The following is a 24,250-nucleotide window of genomic DNA, read 5'->3' on the forward strand; positions in this document are numbered from 1 at the left end:
GTGTCTCTATGTACATGCAATACTCTGGGCCACGTCGCCTGCTGAGCTGCATCAGTGCCAACGCTGGGTGTGGGGACTCCCCTCCCTGACACCCTCCCCCATCCCATCCTTTACTTTAAACAAGAAATAAATAAGAGAAACGACATTGCTTTCTAGCTCTTTCTCACCATCTCCAGAAGATTCTAAAAGCCTGCAAATTATGTTTTTTAAATTATACATGTGATTTTTAAAATTGTATGCTTCTCAGATTTTTTTTTTTTTTTGAATTGGGCACTAAATAGTACGGAGCAGGTTAAGAGCACAGATGTGAAAGATGAGGAAATTATTTTGCTCATGAATTTTACAAGTATGCACATGCCCACGATAACAGTGCTTACATTCTCTGTAAGTTCCCATGTGATATGTATGGGCTATGATGCAATAATAATTAAAAAAAAAATCTTATATTATCAGTCACAAGTAAACTAGTTAAAACTGAACGTTGCTTAAGAAGTCTTCCTCTGAGTAATTGACTGCCAGAAACATAGGAAAGAGGAGGCTTTAGCAAGACCTTGCCAATGACTCTATTCATACAACAGAACAAGTCTTCTATGATATTGCATATATTAAATATAACAAAAGGGCACATCAGGGAGTTTCTTACAATTTTTGATTTCATGACATGCTTTTATTACTTTCTACATTTTTTCTGTCACAGGTTATTAGATTTACTACAGCTTTGGAGGGTACAATACATTAGTATTTCTCGAGTATGCTGCCCCTAATGACTTTCTTAGCTTGCTCAAGTACAAGCTTCTTTCATTGCTATTTATCAAGTGAACAAAATCTTTTACCTATTCATTTGTCTTAGGAATGAAGAGCTTCATGTTTTCCCTGATACCGAAAGTAAGTTTTCAGTCAAGTCCAAAATGTTCAGTGTACCAGGAAAACTAAATTTTGCCAAATATTAAAAACATTTAAAATAATCTAAATAAGATTTCTGGCACAGTATTGTTTCAGCCATTACCATTAATTAGAAGTTTGTCTGCTTTTTTTCTAAGGAGCACTCTATATAACTCAACGTGCTGCAGACTGTCAGAGTAGCTATTGATCTTTTTGGCATTCCTCATCAGCCTAATTCCACTGCTAATTGAAGAGTCACGGTGGCCTGCCCTGATGCTATTGACAGAAGAAAATTATATCTTCAAGGGCAATGAAAAATCTAGTTTGATTACAACAATACGCTAGATACCATTAATCTTATCAAATAATCATATATTTGATCAAGTTTCACTTTTTGTTTGAGATATTTAGCATGAGGCATAAACTATGTGAAATTCATTAGCTAAATTTTTATTCCTTTTCAGTAGGTCTTATTCTTCTAGCTGCTAAATATTTGCATAGTTGAATTCTCACGTAAAATAATGAAAGTAAAGAAAGCTTCACTGTTTCACAGAGCTGTGCTACTAAACTAATTTAATTATTTGTTAAGGGGTTGCAGGAGAGGAAGATGTTTGTGATGACCTTTAGCCACAACACTAGTTGATTCCGTTGATTTAAATGGATTTTGCATTAATTCCCATAAGAAATATAGCTATTATTATATGACAATGTTTTTATTTTTACATAATGAAACTCAGTGCAGCAAGAGGATTATTATCCTGAGTTTCGTATGTGTCAGTTAATGGTATTTATACCTGAAACACGATTCTCTGTTAGTAGAAACAAATCAGATAGACTGAATATATACAATGCAGAGGGCTAGTCTGGAAAAATAAAGGCAGGAAAAAGGACAGAAATACAGATAAGAGTAAGAAATGTAATATCTTTGAGAGACAAATGTTACTGAAAGATACCTAATAGAAAGGGAACTATAACTGATGTCCAAATAACTGCAGTAGATCTACATGGTAACCAGAATTGGACCTTGCACAGTCTCTGTACCCTTTGTTCCTAATACAGTTTAATAAAAAAATCTCTCAAGATAGCTCATTAAAGGTGACTCATTATTGTGGAACTCCTGTCTAATGCTAGTGTGGCTTCATTATTTTTAGTGTAGCCACACTAGCATAAAATCACAATACTGCAATTATGAATACATCCTTCAAATTTCAGTCAAGCACTAACCAGAGTCCAATCTGAATTACTATACCATAAATCTACTGTATTTGAAATCAATGAAGTCACATGGGTCTATCCAAAATCAGTTTACTCCAGTGAATGCTTAACTACTGAACCACCACTGTGCTATTATTATTATAGTTATTTATTATGAAAGGCTGACAGTTTGATACAAACTATTCTTCTCAGGCAATGTAATATAGATATAGTATTTGTGTATAATTCATTCCAATTAATTAGTTTGTAGGTATTTTATCAAGCGTTAGCAGAAAGTGATTTTTTTTTGTTCCCAATCTACAATACTTCAGGCTGTCAGCTAATTAATTGAATGCCACCTTTGTTATTTACAAGGGGATTGGATTGTGATGATAATTTATAGTTCATTTTTTGAGTCAGTGCTTCTTCAGTAATTGATTAGTGCCATTTGAAACAAGTTCAGAGAAGTCGAATGAAATAGTGTGGGCCTGTACTTGGTAGTCCCGTCACTAAATCAAGAAGGTAAGAGAAACACTCTGTAAAATAATTCAGAAACACTTTTGACAAGCCCATGTGCTTTCAGCTGCTCCAAATGCTACTAACGTTAGGTGAAGCAAGGAGAAGCAGCTTGTTCTAGATGTGCTGAAGTCAAGCCATTCCTCAAATATCGAAAGGCGTGTTAGAGCACGCTGCGAGTAACTTTGCAGCTCTCTGTTCTGCAGCTCTCTGTTCTCCATCCACTTCCAATAAGAGGAAGGTACTGGTTTGCCTTCCCACTCCTTACAATTTAAAGCTATACCAGGCGCCTGAGGATTGTTTGACATCACTGATGATTTGTGTGCTGTTCTGCAACTGAGGTAAATTTATTTAAAATGAAGAACTTTTTTAATAGGAGCTTATCAGGGCCAGATGGGAAGCTGTGTGGATGAGTTTCTTCACAGTACTGTTGAGGCACAGTTTAGATTAAAAGCAGTAAGAATAGATGTTTTCATAATAGGAAGGGATATAAGGATTTTTATTTCACTACAACAAGTAACTGTTCAATGCAGAGAGAGGATAGAAAGCCTGACTTATGGAACTTCAGTAAACGTCTGGATAACCAACTACTGGATCTTTCATGTAAAAGGAGTGAGGAAACGGACCTGAACTTTTCACCTGCTCCAGCTACCTCTGATGTGCAGTTAAGTGACATGAATCACTGAAGTGATTATTTTATATATACAGCTACAATACACTATTGCAGCCCCTTTGTACAAGAGGCAGTGGAATACCAACGTGTAAGAGCAGGTGGGTGAAAAGCCTATTACACTTTTTTCAGCTAGCAAGTCAAAGCTGATTATACGCATCTGTCAGTCTCTCCTTGCATATCTCTACATATCCGGATCATACATCTCAAATTATCAGTTAATAACGTCTTCAATATGTCAATGCAGCAAATGTTTCTGGGAATTGTTCTCTTAAAAAGATCCTCAAGTTGGATCATCTCCAGCACTGGAGACATTTATTGAGACACAATTGTGGGCAAAAAGTTGGTGGGAAACAAACTTCTCTAAGGGATGAAGTCTGATGATTGCAGCAGATACTTCAAATGCAGCATGTCTTGAATGAGGGTTCTGATGGGCAATCAGATTATTGTGGCATAACAAATTCTCACACTTTAACTGAGTCATAACTGCTGCTTAGGGCATTCTTCAGTCCATAGAAAATGATAATGCAGACATGAGCACCATTCTAATCTAAATTGTGGATGGAGAAGGTATTCAGGTGTTGAATGTGATGGTTTTTGTGTGTGCAGCCAGATAGGCAAATGAAGAGACTAAAACCTCCTTAAATCTATGCCTGACTTAACTCAGACTGCAGGCTAAACTACTTTGCATTTCTTTACAGTCGATCTGAAGCAGGCATGAGGATAGCTGCCATCACTCAGTTAATGTGCAGTAACCTGTTCCTCCAAATAGATCGAGTGTGAATTAAGAGAAATGATCCTACCACCTAAACTCACAGCATACATTCTGTCAGAGTACTAGTCACTTCCTTTACATTTAGAAGTAGCAAGATAGAAATACACTGTTTTTGAGACCTCTAGTCTGAAGATGCAGATCTACATAGATGGATGCAGAAAATCCATTCTGGCAGAATCTAGACTCTGGCAGCTTGGCTATCTTCACTGAACAGCCTTAGCGGGGCTGGTCATAAGGGAAGCAAAATAGAGAAAACAGAGTAATGTGTTAAGCAAAGAGAATCTTGCAGCAGGAGATTTGACTTTGCAGGAGATTTCAATACAGCTGAATATGAAACACTGCAAGAAATCTTAAGATCTAAATTTGGGGTTTTTTTTTTCCTCTCTCTAACAATACTTCTCAAACTAACAGACTATAAATAGATTAAAGGCGGTAGGAATTTGCTTGCTCTTTAAAATTTTATTTTTTTCCAAAAACTTGTAACCAATTTTTGATACTGAACTGACTTCAGAACACTAGCTTTCCACATGTAAAATACTTTTTTTTTATTTGCTCCATTGTTCTTAGCGCTGAAAGAGAATTTTTTTGTTTTTTTTGATAATCATCCTACTTACATTTCTTTAGCTTTATATTTGGAAAAGATTATAGCTTTCATTAAAGAATGCCCTTTGGAGGGGTATTTCTTACTCTGAGTTATGTTTTCACATATGGAATGTTTATGCTAATTGTTTTACATTTAACATTTTTCATACTATAAAAAACTTCTTTTTTTCTCAAATAAGGTGCAACCGGCTTCATTTTGAAATGACATAATTTCTATCCGTAAAATCTTAAATGTTCCTAAATAACTCAGTTTTCATGAAACAGGAGAACACCATTGCTTAGGGCTCCTTATTTTATAACAAACCTATCTACTTTACCTGTTACAAAACAGAAAGCAATGTGAGATAGAAGGGTAAAGAATAGGTCCAGGCAAACTGAAGACCTTCTTACTGTATATTAATATTCACTAGATATTTAATAGTATTGCTACTGAATTTCCAGGTATGCAGCTATCAATGATTGAAGTGGAAAGTGAAAGGTTCATATATTGGTCATTATATATTGGCCATTATACCAGTATATGTAAGTATATTGAAAAATAGACAGAATTATGGTATATATCATAAACTTACAGCCTCCTATTGTAATAGTACTGGCCAATACTACCAAGCATCTGGCTGAAAACTGTAGAGAAAAGATGCACTGTTCAATTTACAATCACCACTCCATGGGACAAACCCATTGCCTAAGATTTCTTTGAAGTCATAATTTTTAGACAAATCCTTTATCCACAACAGTTTTTCATTCACTAATCTCCTAAACTTTATGAAGGAAAGACAGTATTATTATCCCATTGTAAAACACATTAGAGGTTTTAAATGTGCAATTCTATCAGCATCTTGGCTAGAGAGCATCTTGTTCCAGTGTTCTGGAAGGCGGAAGGTGAAGCTACAGCACACAAGGCTGCCTAACTGCTGCTTGCCACTGAGACAGTCTGCACATAACAAGGATCAGCACAACAGCCTTTCTCCCTGGTCTTTCATAGCTACCTCCATGCTGGGCTGGGAGATGCCTAGAGGAATATCAGTCATGCACGTTAGAGCACAAGACAGAGGACTTGCTCTTCATATGCAGCAAGCTACCTCCTCTAGGCACTTACAGGGCGCAGTAATGACATGCGGAGAAACTGGAGCTGGTTCCTTGCACACCTTAGATGTGTGGCTCAGACCTCTGAGCTGGCTTGGGAGCTATATGCGCAACATGCTGTACTTGAACTAATAGCAGAACATAAATCTTGGAAGGGCTTTTTAACTTGGAAGCAGCACTGTGCAAATGTGGCTATGCTGGTTCCAGACTTTTACAGGTAATTAAGCCTTCCTGTGCTGCTTTCTTTTTAGAAACTACTGCTTAGGCCTCTGCTAGATGAAAAATATCCATGTCATGCTTTGTTAGTAGAAGCTTTGTTATATAGATATAAGCTAAATATGTTATACCCACAAGGTGAAACAAGAGCACTGAACAATCACAGGCTAATTTACTTTATGTTAACTCCCCAAAATACTTATCTGTAGTAGAGAGTCTGACACACAATTAGTGCAAAAGCCACCTGTCTTGCTAAATAGTGATCACCATTATTGCTAATATCACTTCAGTTGACCAGGTACTTGTCATGGTGGGATACGGTATTTACAACTATTTATTCATTATAACTCTTCAGCTTCCTACAAATTCAAAATTAACTGCTGAAAAAGGTCCCTTATGCCTGTACAGGAGAACTTGTTCCTTTGGGAGAAAGTGAAAGTGCCACCTGCTCTGCATTTTATGCTAGAAAATGAGGGGATTCAGCTTTCATTAGCATCCCCTGCACATAATACCTATTCAGGGCTTAGAAACTCAAGAAGATCCCATGGTAGCTAAAGAAATACAAATCCTTAAATTAGCAATAAGTTTTAATTATATTTACAGTAAGCAGTACAAATCACTGGTTATTTATATGCACCACTATTCCAGAGTTTCTTTTGGTTCAGCTGTGTCCATCATTGACTGGCTCTTGTTGATATCACTGAAAGATTTTTGTAGTGCAAACATGACTAAATGTATGTTAAAAAGCAAGCAAAGTGACACTGAGCAAGAGAAGTGATTTATGCTCAAATAAGAGAATAAGGGAGCGTGGGAGGGAGAGAAAAGGAAACAGTATGGAACCATGGTATCTAAAACCATGTGACTGATCCATAAAAAAGAAAGAAAGAAAGTATATAAATCTAACTTTCAAAATGATTTTAATATTTCTCCAGAATAACTTGGAAGTTTGTCAACATGATGAACGTTGTGTGAAAGGTGCAGGCTCAAGGTGAAAACCTCTGCTACACGTTTCTGAGGGCAAAATCCTTCTGTCAAAACTATATGTAGCTACAAGTGCAGCCTGCAAAAGATGCAAGAAGATACGTACAAGACAGGAACCTGGAATTACTGAAGGCCACTTGGTTACTCATAAAAAAATTATCTTTGCTCTTGTTAAAGAAAATCTCCATGCTTTCCTTTCTCATCTACATCACTAAAGGTAAAATAATAAATATATATTAAAAAAGTAATTTTATTTCTAAGATCACCAAGTATAGCAAGTTATGTTTTTCTAATTTATACTCAAAGGGCCATTTTCTCTATTCTCTGCAGCCTTAATAGATACTACAGCGTATGAAGAATGCAGGACTAGGTACTAATTACAGAATATCAAAGTACTGCTGTTAGCTTTTTTGTTAACCCAGACTCTTTGTTCTCTGCGGTTACTTGCATCAACTGTATAGACAGACATGGCATGGTTATTCCTTACCAGCTCATTGCTGCCATCCTCATCAAAATCCTCCTCTATCCCATCAGTCATCTCTTCTCCATCCCCATCTGCATCTGGCCCTCCTTCAATTGGCTCTTCTGTAGAGTTATCTGCATTCTCTGATATGCATTCCTCTTGAATCAAATCAGCATTATCTTCCATTTGTTTCTTTTGAGCTTCTGTAAGGAAAACATACTCTATAGAGATTCAGTAACCTTCCCTGCTGGTGGCAAAGAACAGTGGTCTGAGGAAGAAACCTAAGCTTCCCATGAAATAGGTTTATGAAAATTTGTGTGTTAGTATCTACTAGGCAAATATGATCAAAATCCCTATTTGAAATAATTAATACATAAATCAACCATAATGTTAACAGGCTCACCCTTCTCATGCAGTGGATGAAAGCTTGCTTTATCAGGGAATCCAATTTTTTCACTCTCTGGACTTTGATTTGCTGTGAGAATCCAATTTGCATAATCACCATATATTTATTTATCAACAGCCAATGAGGAGTACGTAAATCTCTATGCTCTGAGAAGTTGATGGCTGTTAATTGCCAATGAGTGAACAAGGATTTACATAAATTTACTGTGAGTATCTCTCAACGACCATACAGATAATCAACAAATCCTTCTAGTGAACTGATCATATTTTTACAGACTAAAGTAACAGTGCTCTCCTCACTTGTATAACGTGCTAAGGTTACTGGAAAATGGCTCCCTCCCGTTACTCAGATACAGGGTTTTCTATAATTTCTGCTATGTGGGGAAAAGGAAGACCATTTCCATTTCCATGGAGGCCCATAGAATCTATTCTGCTTGGCTTACCCGAGATGGCTGCACTGCTGTGATTATGTATTGCAAGACTCCTGGATATCTTGAGGAGTTTCATACAGCAGGCCAAAATCCAGAGGAGGATTGAGAGAGGAAGGACAGAGACTGGCTGGGAGAGCGGTTGGAGGGATCAGCATCTTATTCCTACGTACATAAGGAGTTTAGATGGAAACCTTTGTGTGTTTAGAGTGACTACGGGCTAGAGAACTATCTGTATGTAGCTGCAATATCAGTGTTTTTCTTCACTTTGGAGGTGACAACACCCATTAATGATCAGATCTGTAGAACAAAATCATTTCTTTTTTATTAGATTAATTGCTCTGTAACACTAGCTAACACATCATCTGTGTTGTTGGACAGTCAATGAATCCGCAAATAGTCTGTGAAGATGTAAATCCACAGCTGTAAATTTTTCAGCTCTATGATTGTATTATTTTTTACTACTTTAAATTATTACCTGCTGTATCTAATATTCAAATCTTCTCACACTTTTCTACTTCATAGTCTTAAGCCAAGATGACATTTATTTTTCCTTCCACTTGCACACATTTATTTTGCAAATTACTTTCATCTCCTCAGTCTTTGTTAGTCTCTAATCCCTCATTTTCAAATTCATTTACTGAAGATACAGAACAATGGAGCTTTTCCCTCTTAGTTGCTTTATTTGATTCAGAAAGATTCTTGGACTTAAAGAAAAAAAAGTCATATAACGGCTTTAGCATTACTCCAGTTGTGCACATCAGTAGCAAATTCAGCCCATGTAACCTCAACATCTATTGGTAACACGTTATACGCAATGCCATGCTAGTTTTAATGAGGGCAGTGACATCACCATGTTTTCCAGCAAAGAGACCTTGGGCTGACATTACCAGTATTATCCTTAGGTGCACGACCCCTTGTTACCATCATGTTATTTGCTTAACTGCACAAGAAAACGAGGGTTGAGTCAGCTATATCTACTACATGCTACCCCACCATCTTCTTCCTCAGCCACTTCTGAGATTAACACAACTGTAGCTGTGACAACTGAATCAACTTTGGTCAAAGCTTTCACAAGAAGGGTCCCTGAAATTATGAATTTAATATATTTTAATGGAAAATTTCGGGGGACACAGCCACTAGGAAATCAGGTCATTGATTTAATTGTCCAAATAAGAATGTAGACTAGTGTCTTCAGTGAAGTCTAGAATACCAGTTGAGCACCTAACTCTTCTGGGCTCTTCTGAGAAGCTAAACTTAAGATCATATCTTTACTCACTGACTTGTAAAGATCTTCATCCCTGATATTACAGGGAGAGTGCTCTCCTATAGCAATCACATTACATCAGAACAACTTGTCCCTGGCTTTCTAATCCAGATTTTTAAAAACAACAGAGCTGTTCCTACAGATTTCATGTGTACAAGACATCATTTTGCTAAGCCTCAATAGTTATATGATAATCCAAGCAAATTCTGCTACCCGAGAGCTTGCAACTAACTATTTATTGAAAAATGATTTTCAGATTCCTCCGTTATTTGTTGCCTGTAGAGTTCTACCTTAAAACTGTAACTTACATTATATAGATTTTCTTGTTTAAAGAATTAACAGAGAAATCTTCTAGTCTTTCTCAACATAAAGTGTGAAATTATCAATCTTTTCTATTTAAGTTCTCTTACCTATATTCATTCTATTGAAATAATCAGTTTGATAAATATAAAAGAAAGAGCATCAGCCAGTACTGTAAGGAGAGTTTTAATCCAGCTATAGAACAGTAACTGAAGCATGTACTTAGCTTGTCTAGCTTTTCTGTTCAGCCAGCCACATTCTTCCAGATATCTAACTTTCAAGATTAATAATTAAATACTCTTCTCAAGAATTATGCAAGATTAAAACAAAAGCAAGAGTGCAAGAGGATGACTTGACTTCTGTGTATTTTTCTTAAATAGACACAGATCTTCTTTCTGATCTGAGTCTCAGTAAGACCATACCTTCTGTCAGAGAAAAGTGAGAAAAAATATTGCCAGACAATAGAGAAGGAATAAAACCATCTTATATCTGATGCTGTAAATTAAATAGTTTACCTATTGATGTAGCTTTATTTTATACAAAGTATTTAGCTGAGGAAACAATCATCTGTGGACTCATCACCCAGGCTGCTTAGCCCTCTTCATCAATGTGGGGGACTCAAATGGGGATCCAAATTTACTGGCAACTCTGATGTATTTTTTTTTCTCACACCCCCGAATAAGAAGAAAAGTAAATGAGGGATAGGTTTTGCACCTGATATTTTAAAACATAAACAGTATGAAACCAGATTTTAATCTCCAAGGAAACTGTTCATTGGTCATCTTCAACAGATATAACAGTATGATTCAATACAAATCAATGTTTTCCTCTTTGAAATGAATTCTATTTAAATGAGTTCATTAGAGTCCTTTAGCAAAATTGCAAATTGGGTATCAAAGTACAATGACAGGCAGGTCATTTTGCATAGTAATAGATTCTATATAAAAACTTGCTGAAGTAGTGATGTTTCATCTCAGAGCGTTTCAGTGTCCAAGTGATTCAAGAAGAATTCAACCTTACAATTACATCACCATTGATTATGCCAACTTTTATCTAACTTTCATAAAGTATAAAATAGAATATAATGAATACCTACTGTGTACAGTTCTGCCGAAAAGAAATAATCACATTTTTTACTAATGGCTTACCACAGACTTGGAAAAAGGCACCCTAATTATTTTATGAGCTAAACTTAGAACTATAATAGCTAAGGAATTGGTCCTTGGCTGTCGACTTAGAAAATGATTGTAAATGAATGCTAGGAACTTTTAAAAAGATGTTTCTGTTGAAAAAAATGTTAATTTATTAAAGACAAAATATTTTTCTGGAATGTTATAGTCTGGGCAAGTGTTTGATCAGAGTTGATTTCTCAATGCCAGCATGAAATTTCTGAACTGAGAGAGATATCCCAACAAAGGATTAGCAAATAGGCAGGCATCTAGGAACAGGAGAGATTCATGTTCACATATCTATTTTGCCTATGTCAGGTCCATGAAACTGCTAATTCCCACTAATGTTTTAGATAGTCTTGATGGAGTTCTCTTGATTTGTTCTGTTGGGGCTTTTTGGCTTCCTGTAACTGAGAGCAGTTAGAGAAGGGGCATGAACCTGAGTGCCCAGACACTGGGCTGCTGAGGACTCTGAGGCAGGTCCTCTTTTTCACACACTTCATACAAATACTTAAGAGGTTTTCACAAGGAAGAGGGAGAGGGAAAAGGAGAGGGAGAGGGAACACTGAGAATTTTTATGAGATAGGACTTGCACTTCCCAGGTGGCTGTCATCAAAAATGGCTCTCCAATACAGAGCTTCTGTACAGAGATGTACCTGTACAGGGAGATTTATAAAGAAGCAGCCAAAGAAATACTGTAGACTGCAGTAAAAAGTTAAATAGTTTTCCATGTATATCAAGGTGAAAATATGACCTTATAACTCAAAAATAACTGTTCAGTATGGCTTTAAAATGCTGCTAGATGGGATCAATTGATTATCAAAATGATCACTGTATTTATATAAATAAAGATCTTGATAACATTAGAAAGTAATATTGGGTTTTGTCATTCCCAAAACATTTCAAGCTAGAGACAAACTAAGCTAGAGCAATGCTTATTTTACATAGGTGCCACACTTCACGAGTAGCTTAGGTTGGAAGAGACCTCTGGAGGTCTCCAAGTCCATACCCCTGCTCAAAGTAAAGCCAACCTTAAGGCTCAGTCAGGGTCCTCATGGCCTCGTTCAGTCAAGTTTTGAATCTCTCTAAGGACTGAGTAATCACAGCCTCTCTGGGCTCTTGCTACAGTGCTTAACCTCCCCATGGTGATTTTTTTTTTTTTCCCTTATGTTCAACTGGAATTTCCCTTGCTGCAACTAGAGACTATTGCATCTTGCCTGGATAATAATTCCTGATACAGATCATCTAATAATTCTTAATGTAGATTCCTGATACAGATCATCTAATAATCCTTAATGTAGATAGCACAAGTATTCCCACAGCTAACAACTTCCAACTTAATTCTGTTTAGTCAAAATTATTTTAAAGACATTTCGTTGCCAGAACTTCTAGTAGAAAATTGTTCTTTTTTATAACAGGGTTATAGAAAACAACTCTTGAAATGATATTATTGCATCTTCTGTGAAGAATATTATTTTTTTCCTCCTAATAGTTCTACTTAAGAGTTAATTTACCTTGCTCATGGCCCCACATTATGTAGCAAATTTTCTGGAAGGCTTCCCTTCTCTTTCTGATCTGTCTGCTTGACTGATAACTATCCTCTGGTCTAATTCATGTGACTGCAAATTGTTTTCACCTACCTGCCTCAGCTTTTTGCTGTTTTTCAATCTTTTCCAGTCTCCCTAGCAAGGAGTCAATTTTAGTTTTGATTTGGGTTAATTCCTTCTTGATTGTTTGCAACTCATCTGATTTCACTGTGGAAAGAGAACAAAGATACAAAACATGAAAGAAAATCATATTTGCACTCCATGAATCAACAGAATATGTTCTTTCTCCTTTTCTGTATAGTACAAAGTCTACTTCCTCATTTTTCTCTATTTTTAGAGAATCAGCTTTTAAAATCAACTTTGTTAGTTACAAATACTGAATCCTAGAAAAACATAGGATACTAAGTCTTAGTGACAGGAGTTTATTGAAGGACATTACTCTGTAATAAGCATTTCAGGCATTTTATCTAAAGGGAAATCTTAGTAAATCCAGGCACCTAGTGACAAACAGCCTACAGTGAAAGAATGATTCCAATATGATAGACAGTTCACTGTCTTGTAATGCTATTTTTCTGGACTTTTTTTTTTAATAATAATAGCAATAATAAAAAGATCCCTCATAGCAGTGGTAGGTATTTTTCAACAAGAGAAAATGGTAACATAAATGCTAAAGCAGCCAGGAAGGTAATGTTTTTTTCCAGTCAACTACTTCATTGCGATATAAAGTGTTAAGAATTATTATTTTAAGACCTTTCAATTCTAGGTAAGTACTTGTACTTTTTCCAGCTGTTGATGATATACTAAAATATTTCTTTTCATAATCACATCTAGAGATGGAGCCAGCTCCAGCAAATTAAGACCAGTATATTAAGAAGTTAATGAATGTTTGTTACAGTGGATTACTTTTCATTTATGTTTGCTACTATGTATGGTATAGCATGTTTGCTACTCTTCATTTACATTTCTTATTGCATTCCCAGATGGGACCGGAGGAAGTGCTTATCTAAAGGAAGAAGATCTAACTGCTTTAGAGGTATTTTGACTTCAGAAGAAATAGCACTGCAGCACTTGTGAATGAGCTTGATGGTATGGCATTATCAGGACATTTTTTTAGGCTCAAAAGATAGTCCAAAAAGATCTACTTACTCCATCTGTGCTAGGATGTCATGTTGTAAAGGCCAAGAGGAGAAAATAGGAACCCTGAGCTACCATGGGAGAATAAATTAATTATAATGGTCAAGAGCAGATAACAGAGCTGTCTTTTTACAGTTCTTGTACGGAAAATAGACCCTCACTTTAAACTGTGAAGGACTGGTAAAGGAAGAGCACCGAGAAGTAGTACACCTCGCTTCCTACCTTTGTTGAAGAAGGGTATACATTGCCTTCAGGGGTGCATATCTGGAGCAATGGGAGGGTCATTAGTGGGGCTGGGAAAGGAGAGGTTCTGCCATGGAGAACATCACTTTTCCTTTAGGTACAAAGGCTCTCCTGGCTGCACCTTGTCTTAGCAACCCTATTCAATGACTCTTGGGCATGTATCTCACCATGGCATCTTGTAAGTATATTCATCAGGCAATTAAAATCTAATGATGAATTGTACAGGCAAGCTACCACCTAGTTCACTGGTGATGAGTGTGTGTTTGCTTCCAAATCAACTTTAATGGAAGTTTACAGGACATTCACTAATGTTGAAACTGATGTTTTTTTATCTTACAGTTTGGGTCACGCACATTGTAGTTATAACAGCTCAGCTAAGGCAGGTTGTTACATGTGGTAATGATTTTTAATCATGTGCTCACATTAAGAAACTGCACTTCTCACATTATTATTAGCTGAAACCTCTGATCTCATATGAAATGAACAGTAGGCTTTATACAACTATGGTTAAAAGTGACCTTTGTGCTAGACCCTCATATTGGATAGAATTATTCAGCATATTTATAGACCAAAGTCTTAAAATGTTCTCAGAGAAACAGCAGGTCACTGTCCATTCTTCCAGATCTGTAATGAAATGTTAAGATTCTGACAACTGTATATTTAGAAGGTCACTGCTTCCCTGGGGGCCATGATTTGTCCATGCTAGAGTACAGAAGCAGCACAGATTCCAAAGTGAAATGGTGTGAATCTGTTCAGTGGAGAATGTAAAGTGTCTGCAGCAGCCCCCTGTGAAGCCAGATCTCCTACAGTCAAGCCAGTGTATTAGAGGTGCTCTGTTGACTGGCATGTGAGGACCAAAAGATCAAAATTTATAAGGCATACCACAAAGACCTAATGATATTTGTTCCTAGTCTTAAAAAAAAGCAGAATACGTTTGCACTTCTCAGTTTGGCAAGGACACAGGCATGTACTGTTCAACTCAGGCCAAAGCTTCTGCTTCATAACGCTTTCCCTCTGCTGCGCCATTGAGAAATTAGTTTGGGAAGAAGATTGCACTAAAGGGAAGATGCAATGGTGTAGATTCAACAGCAAATCAAGATGTCAAAAACTACTGAAATGCCATATTGCTACCAATGTTCTCTGCAGGATTCCCCTATGCCAAATTTATTTGCTCAAACTTTGGGCAATAAAGCTACAACTTAACATTAAACAAGGGTATTAAATAGGAGGTTCCAACATGCAGTCCATCACATCAAATTTATACTAGGAAGGACTGAAAGAAAAAAGGGGAAAGATTTTTCAAAGAAATCTGAACAAGTTACAAATTTCCACCCTAGTTTCAAATTTGAGACAGGTTACTTATCTTCTTAATTTGCAGGGCATTGTACAAGTCTTCAAAATCAGTGTCATCAGAGAAATTCCATTCTCAGTTACATTGTACCGAGTATTTCTGTAGCAGGCAGAAGTTACTGAAGACAAATCAGTATAGAAATACAGCAAGAGGGAGACCTTTGAGCTTCTTAGGCACAGTATTAGGACACAGATAAAAATGTGAAGAATGTAAACACTGCACTTCAGACTCACGTGTTAATTTTTTGCTACAAACGTGTCCTGCTTGGAGGGTGTAAATTCTCCATTGCAACTTCACTTATTTTTTTTAAAAAAATAAAGCATTTTATAAACTGAAGACCATAGCTGCATGTGTTTAAAATATTTGTTCAACTGATTTTCAATAATGGAACAAGAAAATAAAGTAGCTTTCTGTTTTTACTTTTAGTGGAAAGGCTATCAGGTGACAGAAATGGATGTACTGAAATAGAAGGAAATTACTAAGGAAATTCCTCAAGGACTGGCACCAGAATTATTAAATATCTTTAACAATATTGATGCAAAAAATAAGTAAAATGGTGAAATTTGCTCATAACACAAAAATTGTAAAGTGTCATCTATCTGGGATGGAACTGGAATAATAGCAGGAGTCTGGTGATTTTAAAGATCTCTACTGTAGTAACAGGAAGAAATTCAATTGTTGATTGACAAATAAATCCTACTCCTATTCTCTGAACATGGAACCTCATGAACTGAAAAGGAAAGTGATGGAATTATCCTTGGGTGCACTTTTATTTCAGATTTGACAATGGCCTATTTACTATAATGCATCCATGAAAAAGAAAATGCAGAAATGTTTCAAGCATAGGCAATACCATTTTGACATAGCTAATTCTAAATTTGAGATTAAGCCCGTATATGATCTTGAATTTCATTAATACCAAAATAGTTTCCTTCCCACAAACTGTGTTTCTCCTTATTAAAGAGAGCCTTCATTTAACTAGCAATAAATTGCAATTCTAATCAACAGTGCATTAGTTCAAGGGGTTCAGATAAGCAGTTTGGAGCAGAGGGGCAGCAAAATATTAAACTGCTTCATCCTACAAATCAATATAGCAAACTTTTCAAGTAAAATGGCAAAAGAAGAAACAGAATATACATTCTCTGCTTTGCATCTTGCAGACCCTAAGGGAATGGTTTGGTTATTTCTCTGATAAATGTCTTACAGTAAGCTGATTACTTTCTTGTCTAAGTCAACAAAATCATATTTCTACCTTTATAATGGGGTTTGAACTTGACAAAAAAGGAAGTAATTCTATGGGGAAATCAAGCATAACAGTTTGCATACTGTGTGCCTGAATCCCCTTAAAGAAAAAAAAAGAATCAATCAATTCATTTTAAGGTGTACTGCATGCAAAAAGAATATTTTCTGATATGTATTCCTGCATGATAAATGGTCTCCGCAGTTGTGTTCCAAATATCATATTAAAGAATTGAGGGTGTAAATCTAACTGAGGTCAAAAATGAGGTCCCATGGTTTTTAGTGATGTAACTTGCAGCTCTCCCAGCATTAACAGCTGAATCAAAAAATTATTCTTGTCACCTGGAGACTGACACTTGAGAATTCACATCACCCCTGAATACATAAGCATTGCCTGTTGAAGGATATTTATGGGAAATAATGCTTGACCAATATGATAGCCTTCTATGACGGAATGACTGGCTGGGTAGATGAGGGCAGAGCAGTGGATGTTGTCTACCTGGACTTCATCAAGGCTTTGGACACTGTCTCCCATCACATCCTCATAGGCAAGCTCAGGAAGTGTGGGCTAGACGAGTGGACGGTGAGGTGGATTGAGAACTGGCTGGATGGCAGAGCTGAGCTCAGAGGGTTGTGGTCAGTGGCACAGAGTCTAGCTGGAGGCCTGAGGCTAGTGGTGTCCCCCCGGGGTCAGTTCTGGGTCCTGTCTTGTTCAATGCATTCATCAGTGACCTGGAGGAAGGCACAGAGTGCACCCTCAGCAAGTTTGCTGATGATACTAAACTAGGAGGAGTGGCTGACACACCAGAAGACTGTGCTGCCCTTCAGAGGGACCTGGACAGGCTGGAGAGGTGGGCAGAGAGGAACCTCCTGAAGTTCCACAAGGGCAAGTGCAGGGTCCTGCACCTATGCAGGAATAATCCCATGCACCAGTACAGGCTGGGGGGGGGGGGGGGGGGTGACCTGCTGGAAAGTAGCTCTGCCGAGAAGGACCTGGGAGTGCTGGTGGACAACGAGTTGACCATGAGCCAGCAGTGTGGCCAAGAAGGCCAGTGGTATCCTGGGGTGCATTAGGCCAGTAGGTGGAGGGAGGTGATCCTGCCCCTCTCCTCAGCCCTGGGGAGGCCTCCCCTGGAGCACCATGTCCAGTTCTGGGCTCCCCACTACAAGAGAGACATGGCACTCCTGGAGAGAGTCCAGCGGAGGGCTACAAAGATCATTGGGGGACTGGAGCATCTCTCCTCTGAAGAAAGGCTGAGGGAGCTGGGCCTGTGTAGCCTGGAGAAGAGAACACTTGAGAGGTGATCTGATCAATGTGTACAAGTCTCTGAAGGGGGGGGGGGGTGTCAAGAGGATGGGGCCAGCCTCTTCTCCGTGGTGCCCAGCAACAGGACAAGAGGCAACGGGCAGAAACTGAACCACAGGAAGTTCCATCTGAACCTGAGAAAAAACTTCTTGACTGTGAGGGTGACAGAGCACTGACACAGGTTGCCCAGAGAGGCTGTGGAGTCTCCTTCCCTGGAGATATTCAGAGCCCGTCTGGATGTGATCCCAGGAAATATGTTCTAGAGGACCCTGCTTGAGCAGGGAGGTTGAACTAGATGATCTCCAGAGGTCCCTTCCAACCTCAACCATTCTGTGATTCTGCGATTCTGTAAACCAAGGCATAACATTCTATATTAGGATCTCTCATGATTGCTATTCTATTAAATAATTTACATGTTCTGCAACATTTCCATGTTATTCAGGCAATGCAATTGGAGATCTCATAGCATGTGGCTATGGGTCCTCAAACTTGGGCTGATTTCTGTTATCTACACTATGCACTACTTAATTCTTGCCATGGTATTACAAAGCATTTTCTGAAATTAAGAACATGTAATAAAGTAAATGTGGTGACTATTCTGAGGAGCAGATATGCTCCCATTCCCCACAATGAAATCCAGATTTCTGTCTGAGGGAGTTCCTTGACAACTATGCTAAATTCCTCTGCTCCCTTTAGCTCTAACTTATGCTGGATGAGAAATATAAACAAATAGAAACTCATCTAAAATAGTTTCTCTTCTCAAGGCAGAGTGAGTCCAAAAAGCAAAGACTTCTTAGACCAGCTTGTAGGAGAAGCAGTGAATTGAATGCAGCAATACTACTACCTTTTCATATGGATAAGACAACAGTAAATAAAGAACTAACGGAGATCATCTGATTGAGTCTACAACCCTACATATTTACTAAAGTTTTGATTCACTATGGGAGAAGTCAAAGACTCAAGGACTGGAAAAGACTAGCAAAGTAATTTAAATTCTAAGTCTACTAAAATGAACGTCTTGAGACATATGGTTTCTTTTAAATCAATACTAAGAACCTTAATTCATTATGTAAAGTACTAAAGGAGGAAAAAGAGTGGCTACGGACAAGCAAATTTGTTCAAGATGTGTATGAAAATGATCTAGACACATGCTACTCCAAGACATGCACTTAGAATGTGAGTCAGCTTTTTAATATGACGCTAAATTTATATGATTTCTTGTATGCTAGGTATCAAAACTGCCATTCTTGTTAATGGAAATCAAGTGTGTGGAGCCTCAAATTACACTGGAGTGTGATTCAACTGTCCAGTCAACAGGTTCTTCCCTTAGCATGAGCTGAATCATCTCCTTGGCTTCAATGGCTAAGTTGGCTAGAACTCCCCTGGCTAATAGGAGTTTAGACATGTAGTGCACATACAGTCACCAAAACACCATCTCAATACTTTTGTTAAGTAGTTCTAATGGCCACCTAGCAAGTTAGTCTGAAGGTGACAAACTTCAGAATTCAGCCATTGGATCTTCACAAGAAGAAAGAGCCCTTGGTAATGGTTTTAGTTTATTTTAAGACTAAGAAGTTTTATTTGGCCTTTCCTTCAATGAGCTAAACATAATGAACCTATACAAAACCTCACTTTAAGGCAGAAGTTGTTAATCTTTGACTAGAGCTGGATGCAGCTTGCAAGCCCAATGAAAATGACACAACAGCAGGGAATCCTACAGTTTGCCTGCACCTGTTTGTAAAGCGTGGAAAGGCTATGTTGGCCAAAAGTCATACATATGGTTATGAATGAAAGTCATATAACAGTAAGATGGTACCACCAGTTACCTCACGTTATAGCATCATGCCCAGTCCAGCCATGCCTAGTATCTCAGTGAAAGAAAGGGGAGCTCATGCTACCCATCCAAGAAATAGTTCTAGAACTTCCCCTCCATACCCTTCCTGTAAGGTATGTTATGTTAGTCATGTCACTCACTATTGGCCACAGAAAGATTTGTAGTATGGTTTGAAGATCAAGGAAGTTGAACCAGACCTAACAGAAGATCAGTGTTTTATCAGTTGTCCTGAAGTTTTTCTCTGAGATATCTTCAGTTTGTCTCAACATCCTTTGTTCTTTGTGGACAGCAGACCTGGACACAGCTCTCCAGAAGCAGGATGACATACAGAGGAAACAATTTTTCCTCAACGTACCCTTAGCTTTATATCCATAAATTCTATGTTATTCTGCTACATTATGAGTTAACGTTCAAATAGCTTTCCAGTCTTAATCCCAAGCTCTCTAAGAGTGATTGTTTCCCAAAACAAATCGCTTTCGAGGAATCACCCGAATTCTTTGTTCCTCAAAGTACGATGCTATCTCTTGTACTGCTTATCATACTTCCATTTTTTTTGTCACTTATACATTCATTACAACTTTTCTTTCAAGGCCTTGGATACCATCACATAATATAATATGAATCCTAGTGGACTCACTAGAGATTCATCTTTGTTGTATGCTAGTGTATGAGACTTGGACAACTTGTTCAAGCAGAGTATATAATTGTCTTATGACATATTTAGCCCCTTTTCCAGTTAGGTGTACTGTTAATGGAGTCCCTTATGTGTCTTGTGGGTAAGAGCACAAGGTGCTTTGCTGAGCTGTCTAGTACTGCAAGTGTCTTTTCACAGTCACTTCTTTCTCTCTGATATCTGATCCCTACCTAATCTTTCCCTTCCTCTTCCAGAGACGCTTCCAAGGACAGTATCACTGCACATAAGGGGCAGAGGAAGACATATGGGTGCTGAAATACACATGGAGAGGAGGATGAAGTTTCTGGGAGATATTATGGGGTAAGGAGGTTGGTGAACATAGGGAAGGGAAGATCTGTTGTTCAGCAGCTATTCTAAGGGCAATTCGCTAAGGGTTGAATAATCTTCAAGTCTCCTGTTTTGTTTTCATCGCCCTTAGAACATGCAAAGGCAGTTTGCCTCTTTCTGTCTTCAAAGGAGTCACTGGTAGAAAAATACACACAACTCCCTCCCCCAACAAAAAAACAAACAAACAAACAAAGAGACAAGCAAAACCACGTAAGAGTAAAAACGATCCTCAAGTTTCCACTGAAATTAGTACACCTTAGCTTTTCTGTAGTTAGATCATTAGCTTTGATTTGTTATCACTCATTCACAAGACCTCATTGCGCATAAGAAATCAGGGTGCTAGGAGAGTTTAAATAGACTTCTTCTGAGGCCGAGGGAGGGATGTGTAGTCAAATGTTGAATGGATTACCTTTAAAAGTTGCATCAAGATGCTCTTTGAGTTGCAAGGAAAGTATGGCAGCTTTTGTAACCAAATCAGTTTTTCCAGCTAAAGACTGATGGTAGGAAATGACTACAACAGAGCTATAATTTAAACTACCTGCTTCTTGAGGAAGTTACCAGGATCACTGTTTCAACAAAACCCAATGAGTGATATGAGCAACTCACATTTGGATCCCGAGGAAGAAGCCCCACTTGATGTGGATCGTGATGCTCCTTTCATGGAAAAAATCCCTTTGCCTCTGCGAGTTGTTGTCACAGCCACACGAGGACGCTTCAGTGGTATCACTGCACGGGGTGGTGGGGGGACACGACCATGGTAATCAAACAACCTAGAAAACATGAAGTCAGCTGGATTCCTTAACTCCTTCTACGATTTCATGTCATGGAAACCCTGTCAACTAAATTTTTGTGTTATCTTTGAGAAAATTACCCTTTGAAACCATAATCACTTTATGTCACAGTCAAGATAGATTTCAAGGACCTATGCACATTAAGTGCCACATTCAGATTTTAGTCACAACCCAGTGCATAGCTCATATTTTGTGTAGTTTAAATGAGGGATGCTTTACAGGACTCTGTTATTTGTAGTATGGAAAATCCATAACCTGTTTTCCATAGGTCTACCTCATTCCATTGCACACAAGTAGCAGCAGTACATTTTGCTGAGGTGACATTTTCAGCTCCTTTATTGCATGGATGGCTTAGATTCTAGTTGTCTGTCTCCAGTCCATACAGACAGAAAAATAAATGAACTTTTCTGAAGCCAACCACCACCATAAAGCAATATCTTGTATTTTGTACAACAGCAAAAAATTCTTTCTATTGTAGGTGCTATATGTCCTCCAGAGTCCACAGAAAAGGGATCCTGTCATATGTTCTCTTTATTGAAAGGTGAACTGATCTAGAATTGCTAAAATACCCGAGCAAGATTAATAAAAAAAATTGTTAGTCTTGTTCAGACAAAATACACTGCAGTATGTATTCAAAGAATTACCAAGTCAGTGAAAGATTATCTATAACCTAAATGAACTAGTATTCCCCCTCTGTAAATTCCCAAATCGTCAGAACACAGCAACTAATGGCAACTGACTAACCTCATAGAAGGGAATAAAGACAATAGAAAAAGTAATCAAAGCTACAGACTTATTTAGAACGTGAAAGCTATGGGCTCCAAACAAGACAAACCGGGAGAACAAAGATCAGTAACTGAACATTTCCATTTCTGAGACTGAAGTGGAAGGACAAATGATGTTCCCATGAAATATTCTTGAATTTATTTCAAAAGAAACTTGCAATTTATGTAAATTTATAATGCCATGTTTAATTTTCAGACAATTCTGACTACTGTCTCCCAGCTGGGTATACAGACATATATTTGAAAACAGACACATAAGAAACAGTAATTCAGTCAGCATAGTGCCTAATACCATATTGAGCAGAAAGTAGAATGAAACTTACATCTTATAAACCTTTTGCTGGCAAGTAAACACCTAATGCTTAAATTCCAAGATCCTTACAGTTGTCTGCAGCATAATCCTACAGACAACTTAACTAGCTGCCTCCTTTTCCTGTTATAGCTGCTTTCAACATAGGTTACAGTGATCTTGTGATTCCAATTGAAGTTGAAATCCATGACCTTGAATATTCTAAGTAAGTGGATTCTAGCCATTATAAGCCATAATTAAACAACTGTTTATGAAGATGAACACTAAAGCATGTTTGTTTTTTTTAATAGAAATAATATGGTTTGTTGTAACTCATAACATATTGGATCATCTGCAGGCTGGTCACAGTCAGAAGAAGAACGTTTTTCAGAAGAACAGTAAGTTAACATGAAAAAGAACATTATGCAATTATTTGTCCAAAAGTGACTTTTTTTCTTACTTCTAACGCTTCATGTTTAGATAATGCAGTGAGAGGCAAAACTATGCTTCCTTTTTTTGAAATATAAAATGAGGTCTATTATTTAATATTACTATTTCTAATTTATTTTGGAAATTATGTAAAGTCTTCCTACTGGTCATTTTGATGCACCAACTTCTACTTATTTCAATACTATACTTTCTTTAAGTATGCTTCTTTTACATTGTTTTCCTTATTCTTGTAATATGAGAAATGATAAACAGAAATACTTAGTTGTAAAGCCATACTTTGCCCCAGCAATCACCAATTTGCATACAGCAGTGTTCCTTTCTAAATTTTGTGTTTTTTATAGATCTCTGTCTTTATACAGAATTTATTTCACAACACTAACCATTACTGTCACCCTTTCCTGACCTTAACACTGCTTTAGTTCAGATGAAATAAAAATGTTGTCCTGACCTTTCACCCTGACATCTGTTGGGAAGACAGCACAGCTAGGCACAAACAGTCAAAGAGGGTCCTGCAAAGCATTGATGATAATTTCTTGACTCAGGTGGTGGAGACGCCAACGAGGAGAGGTGCAATGCGAGACCTTGTACTAACAAACAAAGAAGGTCTAGTTGGAGATGTGAAGGTTGGGGGCAGCCTTGGCTGCAGTGACCATGAGATGGTGGAGTTCAGGATCCTACGAGGAGGGAGCAGGGCAACGAGTAGGATTGCAACCCTGGACTTCAGGAGAGCTACCTTTGGCCTCCTCAGGGACCTACTTAGGGGAATCTCACGGGGTAGAGCCCTAGAAGGAAGAGGGGTCCAAGAAAGCTGGTTCATATTCAAGCATCACTTCCTCCAGGCTCAAGATCGGTGCATCCCTCTGAGGAAGAAGTCAAGCAAAGCGGGCAGGAGACCTGCATGGATGAGCAAGGAACTCCCAGCAAAACTCCAACAGAAGAAGGAAGTGTACAGAATGTGGACAAGGGGACAGGCCACTTGGGAGGAATACAGGGACGTTGTCAGAGTGTGCAGGGATGCGACAAGGAAGGCTAAGGCCCATTTGGAATTAAATCTGGCAAGGGATGTCAAGCACAACAAGAAGGGGTTCTTCAAATACATCAATAGCAAAAGGAAGACTAGGGAAAACGTGGGTCCGCTGCTGAATGGGGCGGGTGCCCTGGTGACAAAGGATACAGAGAAGGCAGAGTTATTGAATGCTGCCTTTGTTTCAGTCTTCACTGCTAAGGCCAGTCCTGAGGAATTCCAGACCTTGGAGACAAAAGAGGAAGTCTGGAGAAAGGAAGACTCTCCCTTGGTGGAGGAGG

The 24,250-nt window shown here is 38.0% G+C and overlaps 1 protein-coding gene across 10 annotated transcripts in view; it reads right to left on the reverse strand.

Annotated features, from left to right (window-relative positions):
• Positions 1–24,250, reverse strand: part of RALYL (RALY RNA binding protein like) — a 387,555-nt gene that overhangs the window by 13,363 nt on the left and 349,942 nt on the right. For 9 of the 10 annotated variants that reach the window (XM_068933792.1, XM_068933791.1, XM_009689430.2 and 6 more), the window contains 3 exons: positions 21,237–21,400; positions 12,596–12,709; positions 7,411–7,589 (listed from right to left, as the gene is read on the reverse strand). In XM_068933792.1, coding sequence (XP_068789893.1) covers positions 7,411–7,589; positions 12,596–12,709; positions 21,237–21,400 — 457 coding nt within the window. The remainder of the gene's footprint in view (positions 1–7,410; positions 7,590–12,595; positions 12,710–21,236; positions 21,401–24,250) is intronic. The other variant, XM_068933793.1, reaches the window with a different exon arrangement.

Source organism: Struthio camelus, chromosome 2 (genome assembly GCF_040807025.1).
Source record: "Struthio camelus isolate bStrCam1 chromosome 2, bStrCam1.hap1, whole genome shotgun sequence".
NCBI lineage: Eukaryota > Metazoa > Chordata > Aves > Struthioniformes > Struthionidae > Struthio > Struthio camelus.